Source organism: Fringilla coelebs (genome assembly GCF_963513975.1).
Source record: "Fringilla coelebs genome assembly, chromosome: 23".
Taxonomy (NCBI): domain Eukaryota; kingdom Metazoa; phylum Chordata; class Aves; order Passeriformes; family Fringillidae; genus Fringilla; species Fringilla coelebs.
The window spans coordinates 1,270,617-1,287,979 of record NC_140049.1 but is presented as its reverse complement, the minus strand read 5'-3'; the positions used below and the strand labels follow the sequence as shown (position 1 = coordinate 1,287,979).

At 49.3% G+C, this 17,363-nt stretch overlaps 1 protein-coding gene across 1 annotated transcript; it reads right to left on the bottom strand.

Annotated features, from left to right (window-relative positions):
• Positions 1-1,193: 1,193 nt before the first annotated feature.
• PTPN22 (protein tyrosine phosphatase non-receptor type 22) lies at positions 1,194-17,318 on the bottom strand (the record flags this gene model as incomplete). Its single annotated transcript, XM_084220849.1, has 22 exons — positions 1,194-1,258; positions 1,563-1,640; positions 1,739-1,769; positions 2,435-2,538; positions 2,832-2,912; positions 3,327-3,354; positions 4,049-4,179; positions 4,309-4,479; positions 5,387-5,770; positions 5,864-6,114; positions 7,050-7,126; positions 8,429-8,521; positions 9,044-9,121; positions 10,047-10,113; positions 10,886-11,028; positions 11,404-11,463; positions 11,541-11,612; positions 12,022-12,060; positions 12,273-12,368; positions 13,310-13,386; positions 14,314-14,422; positions 17,232-17,318. The coding sequence occupies 22 exons, from the start codon at positions 17,316-17,318 to the stop codon at positions 1,194-1,196; spliced, it is 2,322 nt and encodes a 773-aa protein (XP_084076975.1).
• Between the last annotated feature and the right edge of the window lie 45 nt (positions 17,319-17,363).

The window sequence follows — 17,363 nt, the reverse complement described above, 5'->3', positions numbered from 1 at the left end:
GTCATTGAATCATAGAATGTAAAGGGTTAGGAGGGAACTTAAAAATCTTGTTTCACCCACTGCTATGGGCTGGGGCATCTTCCACCACAGCAGGTTGCTCCAAACCCTATCCAGCCTGGGCAAAACAGGAATATAATTTGGGTAAAGCCTTACAGTGATTACTGCTGTTAAGAAACACCGCGATTACAGTAATAAAAAAGGGAATATTGGCTATTCCCCCAACTTAAAGCCAGCTGAGTTTTCCATTCCAGCAGTGGTCAGCAGATTCTTTTTGACCAAATTCCCCAAATCCCACCTTATTGGTGGGTTCTTTTTGGTGTTCGGAGGTTTTTTTCCCCCACCATCTTTACAGGAAACAAATAATATAAAGCAATGTTCAGCATCTTTATCCCACCCCACTGATCAGCGGAATCTTTTGAGGAATCCGGCAAGAAATCTCATCTTCCCTGTTCCAACCTGAAATTCTGTGCTGGAGAATCACAAATCCTTGAAAACAGCATTGGTTTAGAGTACAGTAATATTTTCCTTGCTGATATGGTGTTTTGGGAATTTTTTTTTTCCCAGATAGAAGAGCAGCTGGGTCAGCCACTTGTGCAGTTACACCGGTTTAGTTTCCATGGGATCAATCACCATCTTAAATCTTATTGCCCCAAAATCCAGACAAATGCTCTGATCCACTCAGATGGAAAAAACAAAAAAGCTTATATTGTTTCTAAAATTTGGGGTGCTAATTCCCTCTTTGTCCAAGTAATGTAAACATTTCAGTGTCTTTGATTACAGTAGACCTGCAAATGTGAGAGAGGGTCTTGATCACCTCACTCAGCTCGGTTGGCTTTCCAGATCCTTCCAGAGCCTTCACTGGGTCCCATCATCAGTTTATGCTCCAATCCATCCTTTTGAAGTGATTATATTCCAAAACACGACAAAAATATGCCTCTCCTTAGGATCAAACTTGTATTCCAAGGTTTACCTTCCATCCCACTGCGAATTAACTGAAAGATGCTGCTACTTTTACATTCTTGACTTTAAAACTCTGGTTTTAAATTCAGTGAATGTGTAAGCAGTGCCTGAGCTGCCAATACCGTGTAACAGCTTTGGATGTGTTTATTTTGGTGGAAGCTTCACTGGGATGGGCATTCCAAGTATTTCAGGATGACTTCACAAATCTGCAGCACCAAGTCTATAAAATACATCTAAATATTCCATGCTGGGGGTGGATTTCTTGGTCCTTTAGGTTTTGAAAATCGATTTGCAAAGCCTAGGAAGAAATTATATGTTTTTTAATGCAACAAATTCTGTATGTTACAGATGCTGATTATGTAATCACTTAAAATAACACAGGAATTGAAAATACTTGCAGTTTCAGATCTTTCCCAAGTGTTAAGATATGATAGAAAAGCAACATCTTGTAGTTGCAAATAAAGTTGTAAATGTGTAAAAGTTAAATATGTAAAACCCAATGAGCATTATTTGAAATATTTGTAGTTTGTAAGTGTTCTGCCTGGCATTTAGACTTCCAAGAACCAGGTTCATCCTACCAAAACACGAAGAGCAAAACATACCAAAGTTAAGGAAAGACCTCGGAGAGTTTGTTGGGGCAGGTTCTGATGATTTTGTCAGTGAAGATGGATTGCAGATGCCTAGAAATAAAAAATGAGACTGGAGCAGCTGGTCACTGGTCCCACACATTTAAATACTTGCTTAAAGCCATTGCAAAGATATTAGCCTGAAAACTTACTTTTTCTCACATTTTTCAATATTTTCAAGCTCTGTAAAAAAAGAATAATAGAAAAAGGCTTTAAAAATTGTGTGAAGCAGTGGATCAGCTACTGTGGTAAAGGGAACTTGCTGGTAATGCACATGTGCAAAAACACTGATAAATGTACAGGCATAAATAGATCAGCTGCTGCGAGAATTCACTGGTCAACATACAACTATCACATTTCATAAAAAACAAACTTTGTGCCGCTCTCTTTGGCTTTTTCCTTGTCATCCCCAAAGCCTGCAGTTTGTATTTTCCTTGCTGGTTTCCTCCAGTGCTTTTCTGTTCCACCATTAACCCCCAGAGTACAATCTCACAGGGATAATTAACAGGAGGCCCTGCAAGAGGAGGCTGGCGATGGTTCTGTCCTTGTAGGACAGACTCAGACCCCACTGGAGCAACTTTTTCCCAGGGGAGCTGGCACCCCAGGTGGATGGAGTGCCAAGGCACAGCCACTGGCATGGGCAGGGCTGGGTTTCCCTGTTCCCAGTGCAGACAGGGTGGGTGTTTGTAGTTCTGCACCAGAATATTTTATTTATTCTTGTTTTCTTGCCCTGAACCCAAGCGCTCTCGAAGCAGGCCCTGTTCCCCCAGTGACCAGTGAGAGAGCAGCACCAGCTGTGCCAGAGCTCTTCTCCCTCCCTTTTTTTCCACACCTTTTGTTTCTTTTACCTTGCTCCTCCTGAAGCATTTAATGAGTTCTTTGGATGATGTTCCTGAGCCCTTGTTCTCCAAACCCGCAGGACTCGAGGAATTTCTTGCAGAAGGCTGGAGACCTGGGAACATACATGATATGTACATTTTCAGTGATCACTCACAAATCCTCCTGCTTTTTTCCAAGTGCTTTGTTGCTGCTTTTCATCTCCTCTAATGCAGCACTCCTAGAAATTTTCTGCAGATTCCCTACTTGTGTTTATTTTCGTTGTATTTGCTGAACTCTCCTGCAGGGAAGTGCTGAAGCACTACCTGGTAATGCTTTGAACAAGTGGGCCATGCTCTCAGGAGCCTCCAGGTTTAGGTGTGAGTGTAAAACATCAGTCAGATCCTGAGAAAAGAGCTCAGCACTTACTTGCTGCCTCAGCGAGAACAAACGACTCCGGGGTTCTTTCAGGAAGCGGAGGAGGAGAATTGGAGCTATCCTGGGCTGTCTCTGAGAAAGCAAAGATAAAAGAGTTGGTTACATAGCTTTAAAATGATATATATATATTTATATATATTATATATATTTTTATATATATATATTTATATATGTATGTATGCATTAGAAGCAACCAGCTTATCTCAGTTGTCTCAAAGGAAACGCACAACATGCAGACAAAGAGGAGGCTGCAAGGGACATCCTCATGAACAGGATGAGGCAGGAACTGATTAGGAAATATAAACCTCCCAGTTCACTTGTTTGCAGAACTGTTTAGTTCTGGTTAGAACTATTTAGTTGCAGAACTATTTAGCAACAATTTCCATCGCACTGAGCACAGTTCCTAAACGCATTTACTAAATAAAGCAGTTTCAGAAAAAAAAGCAGGTCTTAATTCCAAAGATTATCCCAGGGTTAAACTTATACCTGTTCGTGGGCTCCAAAGCTTCACACTCTGGAAACAAAACACAAGGCAGGTATTTAAAATTCCCACATCCAAATGTTGTTTTCTTGCACACAAGGAAGCCAGAGAAGACGAGGAAAGGATGTGATGTGCAAACACCCTCCCACATACACCTCCACTCGTGTAGAGGAAGACAGACTTGTGCTTTATTCTTCCACTTCACACAGCTGTCACTCAGCTATGGGATGATCAACAGATGCCTAAATTTTGTTTAGGCACTGTTGGTTCCACAGGGCTGGTGAAGCTCAGCAGAGCACTAATGTCATGTGTTCATTATCCTTCTCTAAATGAGGCACAATATGTTTATTACCCTATACTGGTCCTAGAATCCCAAAAAATAATGTTTGGGGTAAATTAGATGTTGATAAGAAGGGGCTGGACTGAGACCCTGTCTTTTTTCCAATCCTGAGCCCTGAAATCCCTGGAAGTGTTCAAAGCTAGGTCAGACAGGGCTTGGAGCAACCTGGTCTAGTGGAAGGTGTCCCTGCCCATAGCTGGGGGGGGTGGAAGGGGATTTTCTTAAGATTCCCTTCTAACCCAAACTATTCCATGAATCTGTGGTTCTATGAAATCATTTATGGCAAGTATAAAGTGCCAAAAACTAGAGTCTTTCTCACAGAAGGAAACGTGGTAAGGAGACTGGCATAGGAATAGTGCTGGAAAAGAGGTAAAAAGCCACTTGTACCTTACATGGTCTCAGTCTCACAGGGTCATGAAACCCCTCTGAGTGAGACTCACCACTCCACTCCCAGGAGGTTCCAATATTTGGATTTCTGTCTGGAATCTGGAAATCCGAAATGGCCTGAGGAAATTGCCCTGGAAGCAGTTGAACACCAGTGAGATCATTCCTCATCCCAGGCACTGCCAGAGGCTACAGAACCACCCCGATGTTGGGGGAGCCCCCAGTGCTGCTCAGCCCCACATTTAATGTTGTTAATCACTCACCTGGCTCACCGGCCACAATGAAGGACTCGGGGGTGCGCTGGGGCAGGGGTGGAGGAGCATCATCATCATCATCAGGCTGTGGTAGGGGGGCTGATTGGAGAGACACAGACAGGTTACTGGCATGGCAGGACATGAGGGCACCATAGACCTGTGCAGGGGAGGGGGCTGCTCCTGCCATGCACCAGGGATTAAGGTTAAACACCTCTGAGCTATGGTTAAACATCCAAATAATTCCCAGCACCAACTGCATGAGGAAAATGAGCATAACCCAGCACAGAGCCAGGCATGCAGCTGGTGGTTCTGCTGCTGCCTTGGGCTGCACCTCCCAGGACTTCCCAAGGGCACTGGGATAACGAGCATGTCTTTGTGACACTGAGGCCAGGACAAAGTGGAGCAAGTGCCAAAGATGTGGGCAATAGGAAAAGTCTGACTGAACCAGGACTAACCAGAACAGGGAATAATTCCACCTTCCTCATATGACAGGTGATGGATTTAATGCTATAGATCTGGGCAAACACTTGTGTTGAATCATGGAATCAGAATGGGTTGGGTTGGAAGGGAAAACCATTAAAAACCATTTAGATCCAACATCCCCACCATGGGATGGGGTGTCACGTAGGTTGCCCCCTGAAGTCCTGAATCTCTCAATCTTGGTGAGATTTCAGTGTCTCCTGCATGACAATCTGCAGCAAAGAGTGGGGTTTGACCTCAAAACTAGATCCTCAGAGAAAACCATTTCTGGGAGATTTCTGAATGCTTTTTGGAGCACCTTGGTGTAAGAATTGGTCAGCACCACCCCTGCCTCCCCGTGAGAGCTGTTCTGAGGGGACACAGTGGCTCAGAGCAGCTGTGTAATGCAAACACCAAAATTACACTGCTCTAAAAATGTTTGTGGGAAAAAAATTCAGGCAGGATGAAGAGTGTGAGGATGAAACCAGTTGCTCCCATGAGAGCCCAGTCCTGAGGAGCAGCTATAGCCCTGCCTGGACACCAGATGACCACACTGACCACTCCCTCCAGCATGCCCCAGTCCAGAGTGACCTGGTCCCATGTGTCCCCTTGTCCCAGTAGCACTTACCTGAGGAGCAGATCCTCTCCTGCTCCAGGGGAGCATGGTGGGGGGATGAGGAGCTGGCTGTGGTGGGCTGTAGGGGGGCACTGGCAGAGCACGAAGGCAGGAGCTCATCCTGCCCCCCCAGAAAGGGAAACACGGGGGACACAGGGTCGTCTGGAGACAGTGATGAGAAGTAGGGGTCCTCTGCTGAGCACAGGGAAGGGTGAGGGCATTGCCCCTTCTTCCTGTGGCCTGGGGGTCCAGCTGCTGCCCGTCTGGAGGGGTTCAGGTGCGCAGGGGAAAATCCATCCTGGAAGCTCGAGTGACCGGCTTTCGGCCACTGGGGACTCCAAACAGGCTTGGCATCCCCTGCATCCCATTCTGAGCCCTCTCCCCACTGCCCCAGCGCTAGGGGGGTCGATACAGTCCATGCCAGAGGTGCTCTGGCACCAGGTGCTCTCCTGCCTGCTCCCTTTGGGTCCAGCTCCAGCTCCCAGCTGCAGCGTTTCTGAGGGGCATCCCCAGCACCCCAGGGCTCGCCAGCAGCTGCCTTCGTGCAGCTGGAGGAGTTCAGAGCCCCAAAGGAGATGGCTTGTCTGATGGGGGGCGCCCCCCTGGCAGAGCTGGGCTGCGCTCCCGAGGCACACAGCGAGGGCAGGGACGCTTTGCTCTGTGCCACCGGAGGGAGATGTTGGTGCCCGTCCTGCTGCGGAGGGAGATGTTGGTGGGGAGCCTGCTCCTCTCGCTCTGAGCTGCAGTAAAAGCACAATAAAGTGGTGTGGAGTCAGAGCCATGGAGGGCTCAGAAAGTGCAAGCCCACTAACAGAGCCCACAGCCCTGCTGCCAGGAGCAATTCCCTCAGGAATGCAGCCTCCAGCAAGGCTGTGCTCCCTTCCAACACCATCAAATGGTGAACAGAGGAGCCCCTTGATGTCAGCAAACCGAACCAAAAAACATGGTTATTTACAGAAAGCAGACTCTGCAATCCCAAACATGTCCACAGAGAGATCCCACCACCCCTGGAAGCTGCTGGCATTGGGAAGCTGCATCCTCAGGATTGCTGCTCCTGCAGCAAGGGGCACTGGAGTGGAACGTACAGATGCCAGATAGGACCAGTGTGGGGGCACTCCATGCCAGGCAGAGCGCTGGGATGAACCAGTCTCCATGTTCATGAGACTTCTTTATATTCTTTTATACTGTTTTATACTGTTTTCAGTTCATATGTGAAACACTGAGTGACACAAAGCCCAGGGCAGAAGAAGAGGACAGATAATGGCACACAGGGAAGAGCTGAGACATATCAATGAGAAGAGCAGGAATTATTAGGAAATTGGGAAAGGTTTCTTCACTTGGGGGTGATGAGGCATTGCAACAGGCTGCCCAGGGAAGTGGTGGAAACACCATCCCTGGAAGTGCTCATAAAACATGTAGATGTGGCACTTGGGGACATGGCTTAGTGTTGGACCTGGCACTTAATGGTTGTGCTTGGTGGTCTCAGAAGACTTGTCCAACCTTTATGATTCCATGAATTTTGTTAGGAACAAACGTGAGAGTCAAAGTGGGACTCGAGGGAGGCAGCAGATCCTGAAAGCTAGAGTGTTCCAGAGCACACATCAAGAAGTTCATCTCTCTGAAATTGTGTGGGCCACAGCAAATACCCACCAGGGATACTTGTGCTGAGGCTTACCAGGTGAGTGAACTCAGGCCATAAATGTCTTCCACTGGAGTCAGGATTGGCTTGGCTGCAGGATGCTCTGCTCCTTCCTGGGGAAAGGAAATGTTTGCAAACAGGAGTGAGGAGGCAGAATGTAAAGAAAACCAACACGCTGCTTCAGGAGCTGGGATTTTTGCCAAATACTTCTAATTACTAAAGCACTTGGTAAATGACACCAAGGTGGAGCTGAAAACTGCAGACAGAACTTTCTGAAGAGCAGCTCTGCCAGCACCTTTCTGAAATGAGAGTACAGCTAGCCCCACAACTATCCAGCTGTGCCAAACAGCTGGCAGCAGCCTGTGCAGACACTTTGCCTTCAAGAGCCCAGCTGGGTGCTGGTTTTGTGCATGACACCAGCTCATGGCCATCCCCGTGCTCTGCACAGTGTCCTCAGAGGACAGGGAGGTTTAGGGGGGCGAGAGGTTTGGGCAAGAGCTACAAAACCACATCCTGACTTGAAAAGTCCTCTGCATTTTGTGTCAGCCCTGTGTGACCTTTGCTCACACTCTGTCCTTAACCAGTCCAAAAATGCTTTTTTCAGTTCTTTTCTCACTCAGCTCTGGCTTGGAATGAACTGCAAATCCTGTGGCAAAACTGAGGCACGAGTCCCATGGCAGGATCCCCTTCCTAATTTTTGAGATAAAAGTTTCTGACAAAATGAGCTCACTGTGACCTTCCAGCCTTTGCTGTGATGCATTTACTTTCCTGAATTTGATCCAGTGAGGCTCATGTCAGCAGTCACAGAACAGCAAGAGCAAAGAAAACCTCAACCAGAGAGGTTTTGGCTATTCCTGTTAATATGCAACTTCACACCAAGACCACATTTCTTTCCTCAGAGGTGTAACAGATTTGTGCGACATTGCCGTGTTTTTTCACAAGATATTTCCCCCCATGCCCTCCCACAGACAGGCTGTAGTGCTGGTTCCCTCACTAGCACACACGAGGTAACACTTTCAGCCTCCCTGCCTTGTGATCCCAAGCTTCCCAACCTGGACCTTCCAAACCTGGTCTGAAAATCCCTCAAGTTTCACTGGCACATCCCCATGGAAATCAGTCTGTCCTGTAAAAAATTCATGCTGTTCTATCCATTCATGACATTAAACAATCATAAAAATATATAGAAAATAGAAAATTGTTTTGAGACTGAAGAAAATCTAGGTCTTGTTTGTGATAAGCAGTGCACATTGAGGGGAAGAGCTGGATTCTCATGGGCTAACATCAAAAGACACTCGGTTTGGGTATCAAGGGGAGTAGAAAAGATGGGAATTTACCCCAGATCTGCAGCAGGAATTGGGGTTAGAGCTGGAGTGCCCAGGCTGCAAGAGGCAGCATGTTTGTCCAGGGACTTTTACCTGTGAAGCAGCAGAATCTTTCTGGGCATCGAGTGCTTGAATCTGCCTTCTGAAGAGCTCAATCACGGCATCGTAAACCAGCTCATACTGCTCCTGCATTCCAGACAGACAGAAACTGTGACAGCCAGCACCACTGGGACCTGTGAATGGCCACCTCTTCCCAGGCAAGCATCACCCTGAGAGAAGCTGCCTTTCCTGTCTGTTGGCAGGGTGTGAATTTTGAGAAGAGGCAGAAGCCACAACTCTCACAGGGCTCCCACTGAGGCATTTGGGGGGTTTTGGGTGCGCAAACAACGCTGGTCTGCACTGAGCTTCCTCTTCAGTCTGTTGCAGCTGAGGAAAGTTCCCACTTTATTGCCTGGACAGTCCCTGGTTTCACAGTGTAAGCATTTGATAAATCCCACTGCGAGCACTGGCCCAGCTGTCCGCAAGGAAACGCTCAACTACCAAATCAACTTCTGCCAAATCATTGTTCTGCTCAGAAAAGGGACTTTGCACAATATCTCCACACCCCAGCTCCCACCAGCACCGCAGCTCTGGGTTTCCCTGCTGTGAACCCTACTGGGAAGAGGTGAGGGGCCAGCATGGAGCAGTGGTGACACTCCCCAAACACACCTTGGTCTGCACTATGCAGGGTCTCTGTGTGCGCATTTCCTGGATCAGGTTGAAAACACTGAAGTTCACTGGAACAATCTGGTGAGAAAGAGAAAAGACAAAATGGTTTTAAGCTAAAAGAGAAGAGATTTGAGTTTAATATTGGGAAGGAATTCTTCCCTGTGAGGGTGGGGAGGCCCTGGCACAGGGTGCCCCTGGATCCCTGGAAGTGTCCAAGGCCAGGCTGGACAGGAGGGACTGGAAAGAGAAGATTTTTAAGATCCTTCCAACCCAAATCTTTCAATGATTTCTATGATTTCTCTGATAAAAAATTACAGACAGGTCTAATTCCACAAAGCTTCCAAATCATGGTGCAGTTCAGAGCACTGTCTGAAATCCAAGCCTGCTACTGCAATAATTTTTAGCAAAGTGCTTGCTTAAAGTGCTATTTTATTTATTACAAACCATTCTCCTCCCTCCTGTCTCACACTCCACAGAAAATACCCTTTTTACAACAGCTGTGGGCAGCATGGAGGGCATGGCACTGATTTCCCAGCTGGATGGGTTCAGTGAGTTGTGGAACACAGCAGGATCTCCTCTGAGTCCCAGCACCTGCCCTGAGGTCAGGGATTACTGCCTGTACCATTATTGGAGAGGCAGAGTAAAGCAAGGGGCTGGTTTGCAAACACTGAATATCTGATGTGTGAGTGTGGAGAGACAAACAGTAAATATGTATTGAAGAGTGAGGGTCAGCACCACGTGCTGTGAGCTGAAGGCCTGGCCACAGCGAGCAGTGGAGGGGAGGTTCTGCCCCACTGGGGCGATGCTGTCAGTGCCTGAAGAGAGAGGAGTGGCACAAACGGAGTGGGCAATCCGCACTTCGGCCACTGCCGCTCTCCATGGGGAGCTCCCATCCCCCTGAAATCCCCCTGAGCGCAGCCAGAGGGGCTGGAAGGCAGAGAGAAGGCTGGGGAGGGACAGAGGGGTGCAGGGGCCACGGAGGGCACTGAGGGCTGGCACTCACCCCGTCCTTCAGCAGCTTCTGGGTGTAGTCGATGGCGCAGATGACGCCGGTCCTGCCGCAGCCAGCACTGCAAGGACAGCACGGGGCACGGCCTGGGCACGCTGTGCTTCCCACAGGGATGTTTGGAGAGGACTCACAGCCACCTGCCACCCTGCTGTCCCACACACACCCTGCAGACCCGCAGGATGCTGCAGCTGCAGCCCGCACAGGGCTCTGCTGCACAGGGTTGGGAGGCACAGCTCATGCCCTGGGAACAGGAGGCACAGCTCGTGCCCTGGGAACAGCTCTCAGTCCTCCTGTGGTGACCAGCTGGTGGCCATGGCCAGTGGTGGTGGTCTCTGACCCAGACATTCTCACTCCCTGACAGGGGGGTGTAGCCAGCCAGGTGTTGGTCTCTTCTCCCAGCTAACGAGGGGCAGGACAAGAGGAAAAGGCCTGAGGTTGCCCCAGGGGAGGTTTAGATTGCATATTCAGGAAAATTTCTACACCAGAAGCATTGTCAAGCACTGGCACAGGCTGCCCAGGACAGTGGTGAAGTCACCATTGAAAAGATGTGTAGATGTGGCACTTGAGGACGTGGTTTAGTGCTGGGCCAATGACTGGACTCGAGCATCTTAAGGGACTTTTTCAACCTAAACAATTCCATGTTCTGTGATTCTATTGCCGGCCTGCTGCTGCCTCCTTCCCTGCCCCCTGGCCATGCTGGCTGTCCCCCTTTGCCTTAGGGCTCCCTGCAAGAGGAGCTTGGCTGTGGGCTTGGCCAGCTTCCCTGTGACCCCCTGGGACGTGGGAGCACAGGGCTCTGCCAGCACTTCCCTGCTGGCAGCCAGCTCACCCACCTGCAGTGGATGCAGACAGGGACCCTGTCATCGGGCTGGTAGCAGCGAATGTCCCTGACGAGCTCCAGGATGGGCTCGATGGAGGAGGGCACGTGGTGGTCTGGCCAGTTCTTGTAGTGGAAGTGGGAGACGGTGCGGGTTGCCTGCAGGAGAAGAGTGGCAGGGTCTGGGATGGTGGGAGGGGAGCTGGATTTCTGCTCCATCCCCAGCTCCCATCTGCAGCAGCAGCAAAGGGCAGAGCAGCAGTTTGCAGTTGGTTTTGCTGCAGGAGCTGTTTTATGACATTTTTGGCCTCACTTACCCAGAGCCTGATTTGCCATGACTGACAAACACCTTCAGAAACTGAGGTCTGAGTTAATGAATTTTTTACTTCCTTTGTTCCCTTAACTGCTGTCAAATCTAATTCAGCAGCCTGAGCAATGTAAAATATTCTGCACAATATGTACCATATTTTAATATATTATTTATATAACAAAGCCAGCCCAGGTACCTTTTCTGCCTTGACCTTTCCTCCTTACCTCATTCAGGGTCACCTTTAAAGTTCTAATCACATACTGATTCCTCTTCTCCTCAGCCTCCTGCAGAAGAAGGAGTCAGAGTCAGATTTTCTGTGGTTCCCTGGGGTGGGACAGGCTGCTGGGGTGGCTGCACTCACACAGGTGATGGAGAAAGGGCCGCAGTGCAGGGGGGAGCCGTCCACCTCCGCCCAGTACCGCTCACATTTCTTCTGTTGGGACAAGCACAAGGTGTTTGGTTATTCCTCACTGGCCCTTTTTCACTTTTCAGAACAAAATTCACTCTGGGAAGAGGCTCAGCTCTTGCTGCTGTCCAGCTCCAGCCTGCCCTTCCTTGGAGCTGCCACTGCTGGTTTTCCCTTTCCAGAGAGATTCCCGACGCTGCTGGAAATGGCTGAAGAATTTAATGGAACCAGAGACTGGTTTGGTTGGAGGGGACCTTAAAGATCATCTTTCACCCTTTGCTATGGGCAGGGACATCTTCCACGGGACCATTTGCAGCTGGAGACCCAAAAACCAGCTTATATCAAACAGAAATCACTGCCACTAATGAGATTTAATAAAAATCTGCATCTCTCACCCTGCCCTGGCAGTCAGGACTGTCTGTGACATGCTACTCACCTTCCCCATTTCAAACTCCATACAAGCCATGACCACGACCTGCAGGAAGAAGGCTCATCAGAAAAGTCTGAACATGAGTGTCTTATCCAGGCAGCAAAATTAAACTCATCTCTTGTGGGTACTTATCAGTGATAAGGAAACTCTGTGGGCTGCCTTCCCCTGAGTCCCAACAAAGGACTTCAGGCTGGAAGGACAACTGTTCTTAAAAAATAAAAAGGACATTTATATCTAAATATAAATCTGCACCTTACCAGGACTTCATACTCCCAAATCATCCTCCAAAAGTCAGTGACAGTAGTGGGGAGAGGACCTTGGGTTGCAATGTATGCTCTTGGCCCATAGACACCCTGGAACATTCAAACCAAACATGGACACATCTGTGCATAGTTCACCAGCAGAAATAAAGTCATTCCTCTCTCTGAATTTACTTCTACCAGCAAGCCCATTAAGGATTTAGAAAGACTTTCACAGAGTTGAATTTTGGGCACATACATTTACTCACACAGTGGTGTGCAAACCAAAGGCAGGGCCGAGCTGGGGAGCTGGGATTGAGCTGAGATCTGCTCCCAGAGACCAGCACCAGTTCTTACAGCACCTCTGGGAGCTTGGAGGTGATGTGGCCACAGCTCTGTTGCTGATGGCCAGAGAATGAACTGTGATCCTGTTGGGAAGGTCTGATCTACAGACAGAGCCCTGGGCCACTGGTCACCATCATGGAGAATGAAGGGAACTATCTATCATCTATTTATCTATCTATCTATCTATCTATCTATCTATCTATCTATCTATCTATCCATCCATCCATCCATCCATCCATCCATCCATCCATCCATCCATCCATCAGTCACAGAAGGGTTGTAGGCCCAGGGCAGCCCCAGGACTGGTGGAGCTGCACATGGAGCGCTGTCCCACACTGATCTGCCCTGCTGCTTGCCCCAGCAGTGGGTCCCAGCCGTGCAGCACTGCAAGGCTTCCTGCCTCTGCACTGGTTTCAGCCCAGGTGACTCTGGCCACAGGCAGCTTTGCACCACTGTCACCCACCAAAGGCAGCAACGGCGATGAGGAAGTTGGGGCTGAGAACCACAAAGTGTTCCACCCCAGGCATGAGTGTGTCCCTTGCCCCATAGCCAGTGCCTCTGTGCTGCCCAGGGGGTTCTGGAGGGCTCACTCATCTTCTTCCATCAGTTACCCTTGAGCACAGCCCAGAAACTGCTGCAGAGCCCCCAGCCTGCTCCTCCCGGCACAACCCACCGAGGCGGCAGGACAAAACACCACAAAAGAGGCAAACCTTGATGAAGTTGGCATTGATGTAATGAGAATCTGTGTCTGATGTAATCAGGGACAGCTCCACTCTGCTGTGGTCAACTGCAAAAGCAGGGGAAGCAGTCAGTGTCTGTCCTGCAGGGTCACTGAGCCCTTGGAGGGCAGCACCACTGATGTCAGAGAGCCCATCCAGGTGGGTGGGGGGCTGTGCAAGCAGCTGATGTCCCCCCCTCCTCCCACAGCCCTGCTGCCCACACACACAGGGGATGGACAAGATCCTTCTGGAGGGTGAGGGAGGTTTTAGGGGAGAGCTGCAGGTGCTGCCACCACCCCAGTACAATGCTGATTCCTTCTGACCGTGCAGCAAGCCAAGCCCAAAACCACCCTGCAGCACTCCAGGCTCAAAGCAGGTCTGTGGGCTTAGATACAAAGGTTTGAAAGCTGGACTTGATCCTGGAGGTCTTTTCCAACCTTAATGATTCTGTGATTTACTTTATTTTCTGAGTTGGAACGGACAAAAGAGACAGTCTGCTCTGATGCTGGGACAGAGTCCTCTGGAGACCACTGCACCAAGGCAAGCCACAGCAGGGTTTGCCTGTTGTCTGCTTTGCACATCATGGGGACATTGCTGTCCAAAGGCCTTTGGATGCAAGTGACTACAGTGCTAACCAGAAACTTGCAAGGATTATCACTGGAGGATGTGTTTCCTAGGGAATAGAAGTCCTTCTGTCTGCAGAAATATCACAGAATATCCTGAGTTGGAAAGGACCTGCAAGCATCATCGAGTCCAGCTCCCATCCCTGCACAGGACATCCCCAAAATCCCACCGTGTGTTGATTTGTGCCAACGTCCTCCAGAGCAGGCACTGCAGCAGCCAAAGCCCTAAATCTGAGCAGCAGGACTCAAAGCCAACAGGCAGCAGTGAGATGCTCACATACAACAGCTGTGCAGGCAGGCACCAGAGAATGAGAACAAGAAAAGCAAGAAAAACAAAAGTCTGAGTAGGAACATGTGCCATTTCCAACCTACAAGGTAAGATGTCCTTGTATCTGTTCTTCTTGACATTCTCTGGCTGCTCAGATGCTGCTGTAGGGTAGATTTTATCCGATCTGTACTTTGTTGACTGTGTCTTCAGCTTCTGTGATAAAAGAGTGGAACAAATTACAGCAGACGTGCTGCAGCCAGCTCGCTGCTAGAGAGCACACGAAGGTCTCCAGGGGTCACGTTTGCTACCACCATCAATTCTTTCCTGAGTGGCTCTGCTCAGAGCAAAAATAGAGACAGAACCTTCTGAGAGTCTTGTGAAGGATGGAAAGTGTGTGCTGAGGCAGTGCCCACACATCAGCTTGCGAAGTGACAAAAGCATCGCCCTCACAAGTGAGAGAGGCCCAGGGGAACCTCTCAAATGGCACCCAGATCAGAGGAGTGACAATGTCAAAGCACCTTCAACAAATGATGCCAGAAAAGACAGGTAAATCTATTGATTTTTCTCACTTTGGTGGAGATGCTCCCATCTGTAGCTGGAAGCAGCGATGCTCAAGTCACAAAGGGAGCACAAGCAGCTGGAGCAGAGGGGCTCCATGGAGTGGTGAAAGACAAGGAGTCCTGGGACAGACCCTTAGGGCTGCAAACCTCTCATCTCTTTCATTTTAAGGGTAAAGCTTAAAACTCACTCATGGGAGTTAAAGCATCTTTCTTCTGGTAAAGCACAGAATTTTATTTCACTGCCACCAGCTCCTAAACCACACACAGTATTTGTTACCATCAGTTTCAGAAGCATCATTCTTGCTCCATTTTTTCTTTCATATTTTTATGTCCAGATTGCTGGTGTTTAATATTAAACTGCAGTTTTAAAACAGTAAATTCAGCCACAATAGAAGTTAAATCTCAGAGATCTGATGGAATGAGTGAGGGAGGATGTACAGGAGGCTCAGGACAGTCCATACGTCCAGTCTCTATTAATTAAGAATGTGGGGCAGACACAGTGGGATAGAAATTGTGGGAGCAGGGTGGGTTTTGTAGCCTTCACATCCCTGTAACCTTCTGAGCAATTCTGGTGCTGGTCACATCCTCCCCTTCCTCCTTCCAATGTACCCCCAGCTTCCAGGGAAAGCTCTCATGGAAGGGGCATCACTCCATACTAAAGCCAGTCTTCCCTGAATCATCTGACTTTTCTGTCCTTGAATAATCTGACATGAAACTGCTTGGGAAAAACCTAGGGATGAAAAACACAGAATCATGGAATATCCTGGACTGGATCCTGGGCTGGATGGGACCCATAAGAATTATTGAGTCCAACTCCTGGCCTTGCACAGACATTCCAAAATCCCACCCTGTGCCTGGGAGCATTATCCAAACATTTCTGGAGTTCTGGCAGCCTCGGGCTGTGGCCATTCCCTGGGGAGCCTGCACTAACAGAAAAGGGGGACTCTAACAAAACCCCTATCACTTACAGTAACATCACCACGATTTGCACATAAAAATGCTTGGTCCCACAAGGAGAGGGCAGGAATTGGGGTGGAGGAATGGCATGAATATATCTGTCATGTTTGGAAACAAGCCAGCATGGTGGCCTGCTGAGGCCACTGCCTTGCAAAAGCAGACACAAATCAGGCGTCTTTGAGAAGATCTTATCCCATAAAACAGGAAATGCAGCCTTGACCATTTCCACCTGCCATTTTGATCAGAAATTAATACATCAGGCTGCTGGAGCCAGCCTGAGCAGCAGGGCTCAGAGCCCACTGCCTCACACACGCAGACACCAGGCAGAGACACGGGAAACTCAGCAGGCTGTGACAGCACTTTGTTCCATGGAACAACAGACTGTCACTGCAGGCTCAGATTAATCACTTCCCTCCACCCCAGACACCTGGAAACCAAGCACTCAGCTTTCCCCAAGTGTTTGAAGGGCCAGATTTTGCTGGTATGACAGAGCAGAGCTGGAGCTTGTGGAGACCCCTCGGTAACTCAGAGCCCCCTGCCAGGGTCAGTCCAGTGCTTGACACATCTCAGATCTCACAGTTTTACCCTTCCCTGTACCTGGGAGAGCTGGGCAATGTCACTGCCCCTCAGAGCAGCCCAGACAGCCTGTCAGAGCCACCTGCCTCCAGCTGATACACCAGAGCCACCTCCAGCCACCAGCTTCAGCACTGCCATCTGAGCCTCAGCCCTGGCACCCAAACCAAAAATGTAACAGAGAGCTCACAGATTCAGGGCAATGCAGGACACAGGGGGAGGTGGGAGCCATGAGCACTTTGTGCAGCTTTTGCCTCGAGGGAACAAGAAAGCACTTTCCAGGAGGGGCCAGGAGCACTGCTCGATGCAGAGCACAATATCCCAGAATGGTTTGGGCTGGAAGGGACCTTAAAGCTCATCTAATTCCACTCCCTGCCATGGGCAGGAGCACCTGCTGCTGTCCCAGGTCGTTCCAAGCCCTTTCCACCCTGGCCTTCGACACTTCCAGGGATGGGGCAGCCACAGCTCCCTTGGGCAATCTGTGCTCTAGAGAAACAAGGACAAGCTAAGGCAAGGAGAAACCAGAGATGCCTGGCAGGAACTCGTGTGCCACAGGTCTAATAATGCAATGGGGAGAAGGGGCAGAGGCTCCATATTCCTCCCAGTATCCCCAGTTGTGTCACCAGGACCAGAGGCTCCATATTCCTCCCTGTCCCCCCAGTTCTGTTACCAGGCAAAGTGAAACCATGTCCCGACAAGTGCATTCGCCAAGCAGAAAACAGGAAGCACTCGGGTGATTAGTTAAAAAGCAAAGAGTTCAAATGCAAATTACTAAATTTCTATCATGTCTTTACATTCCTTTTAACCCAGTTAACTTCTGGGTGTCTGCTATAAAACTCCTAGAAAATCTCACTGTCATAGGTTGGAGAGGTGACCGAGCGATTCCCTCCGACGTGAGCTGAAACACTGAGCCAAGCCTTGAGAGAACTCACCAAAAACTCCTCTGCAAACTCTCCTTTGTTGAGCTTCTTGCCCTGGGCCCTTTCCAGGTTCTGCAGCAGGATCTCCCTTTGGTCCATGGTGCCGGAGCGTGCCTGGCCTGGCCCTCCTGGGACGGGACATGT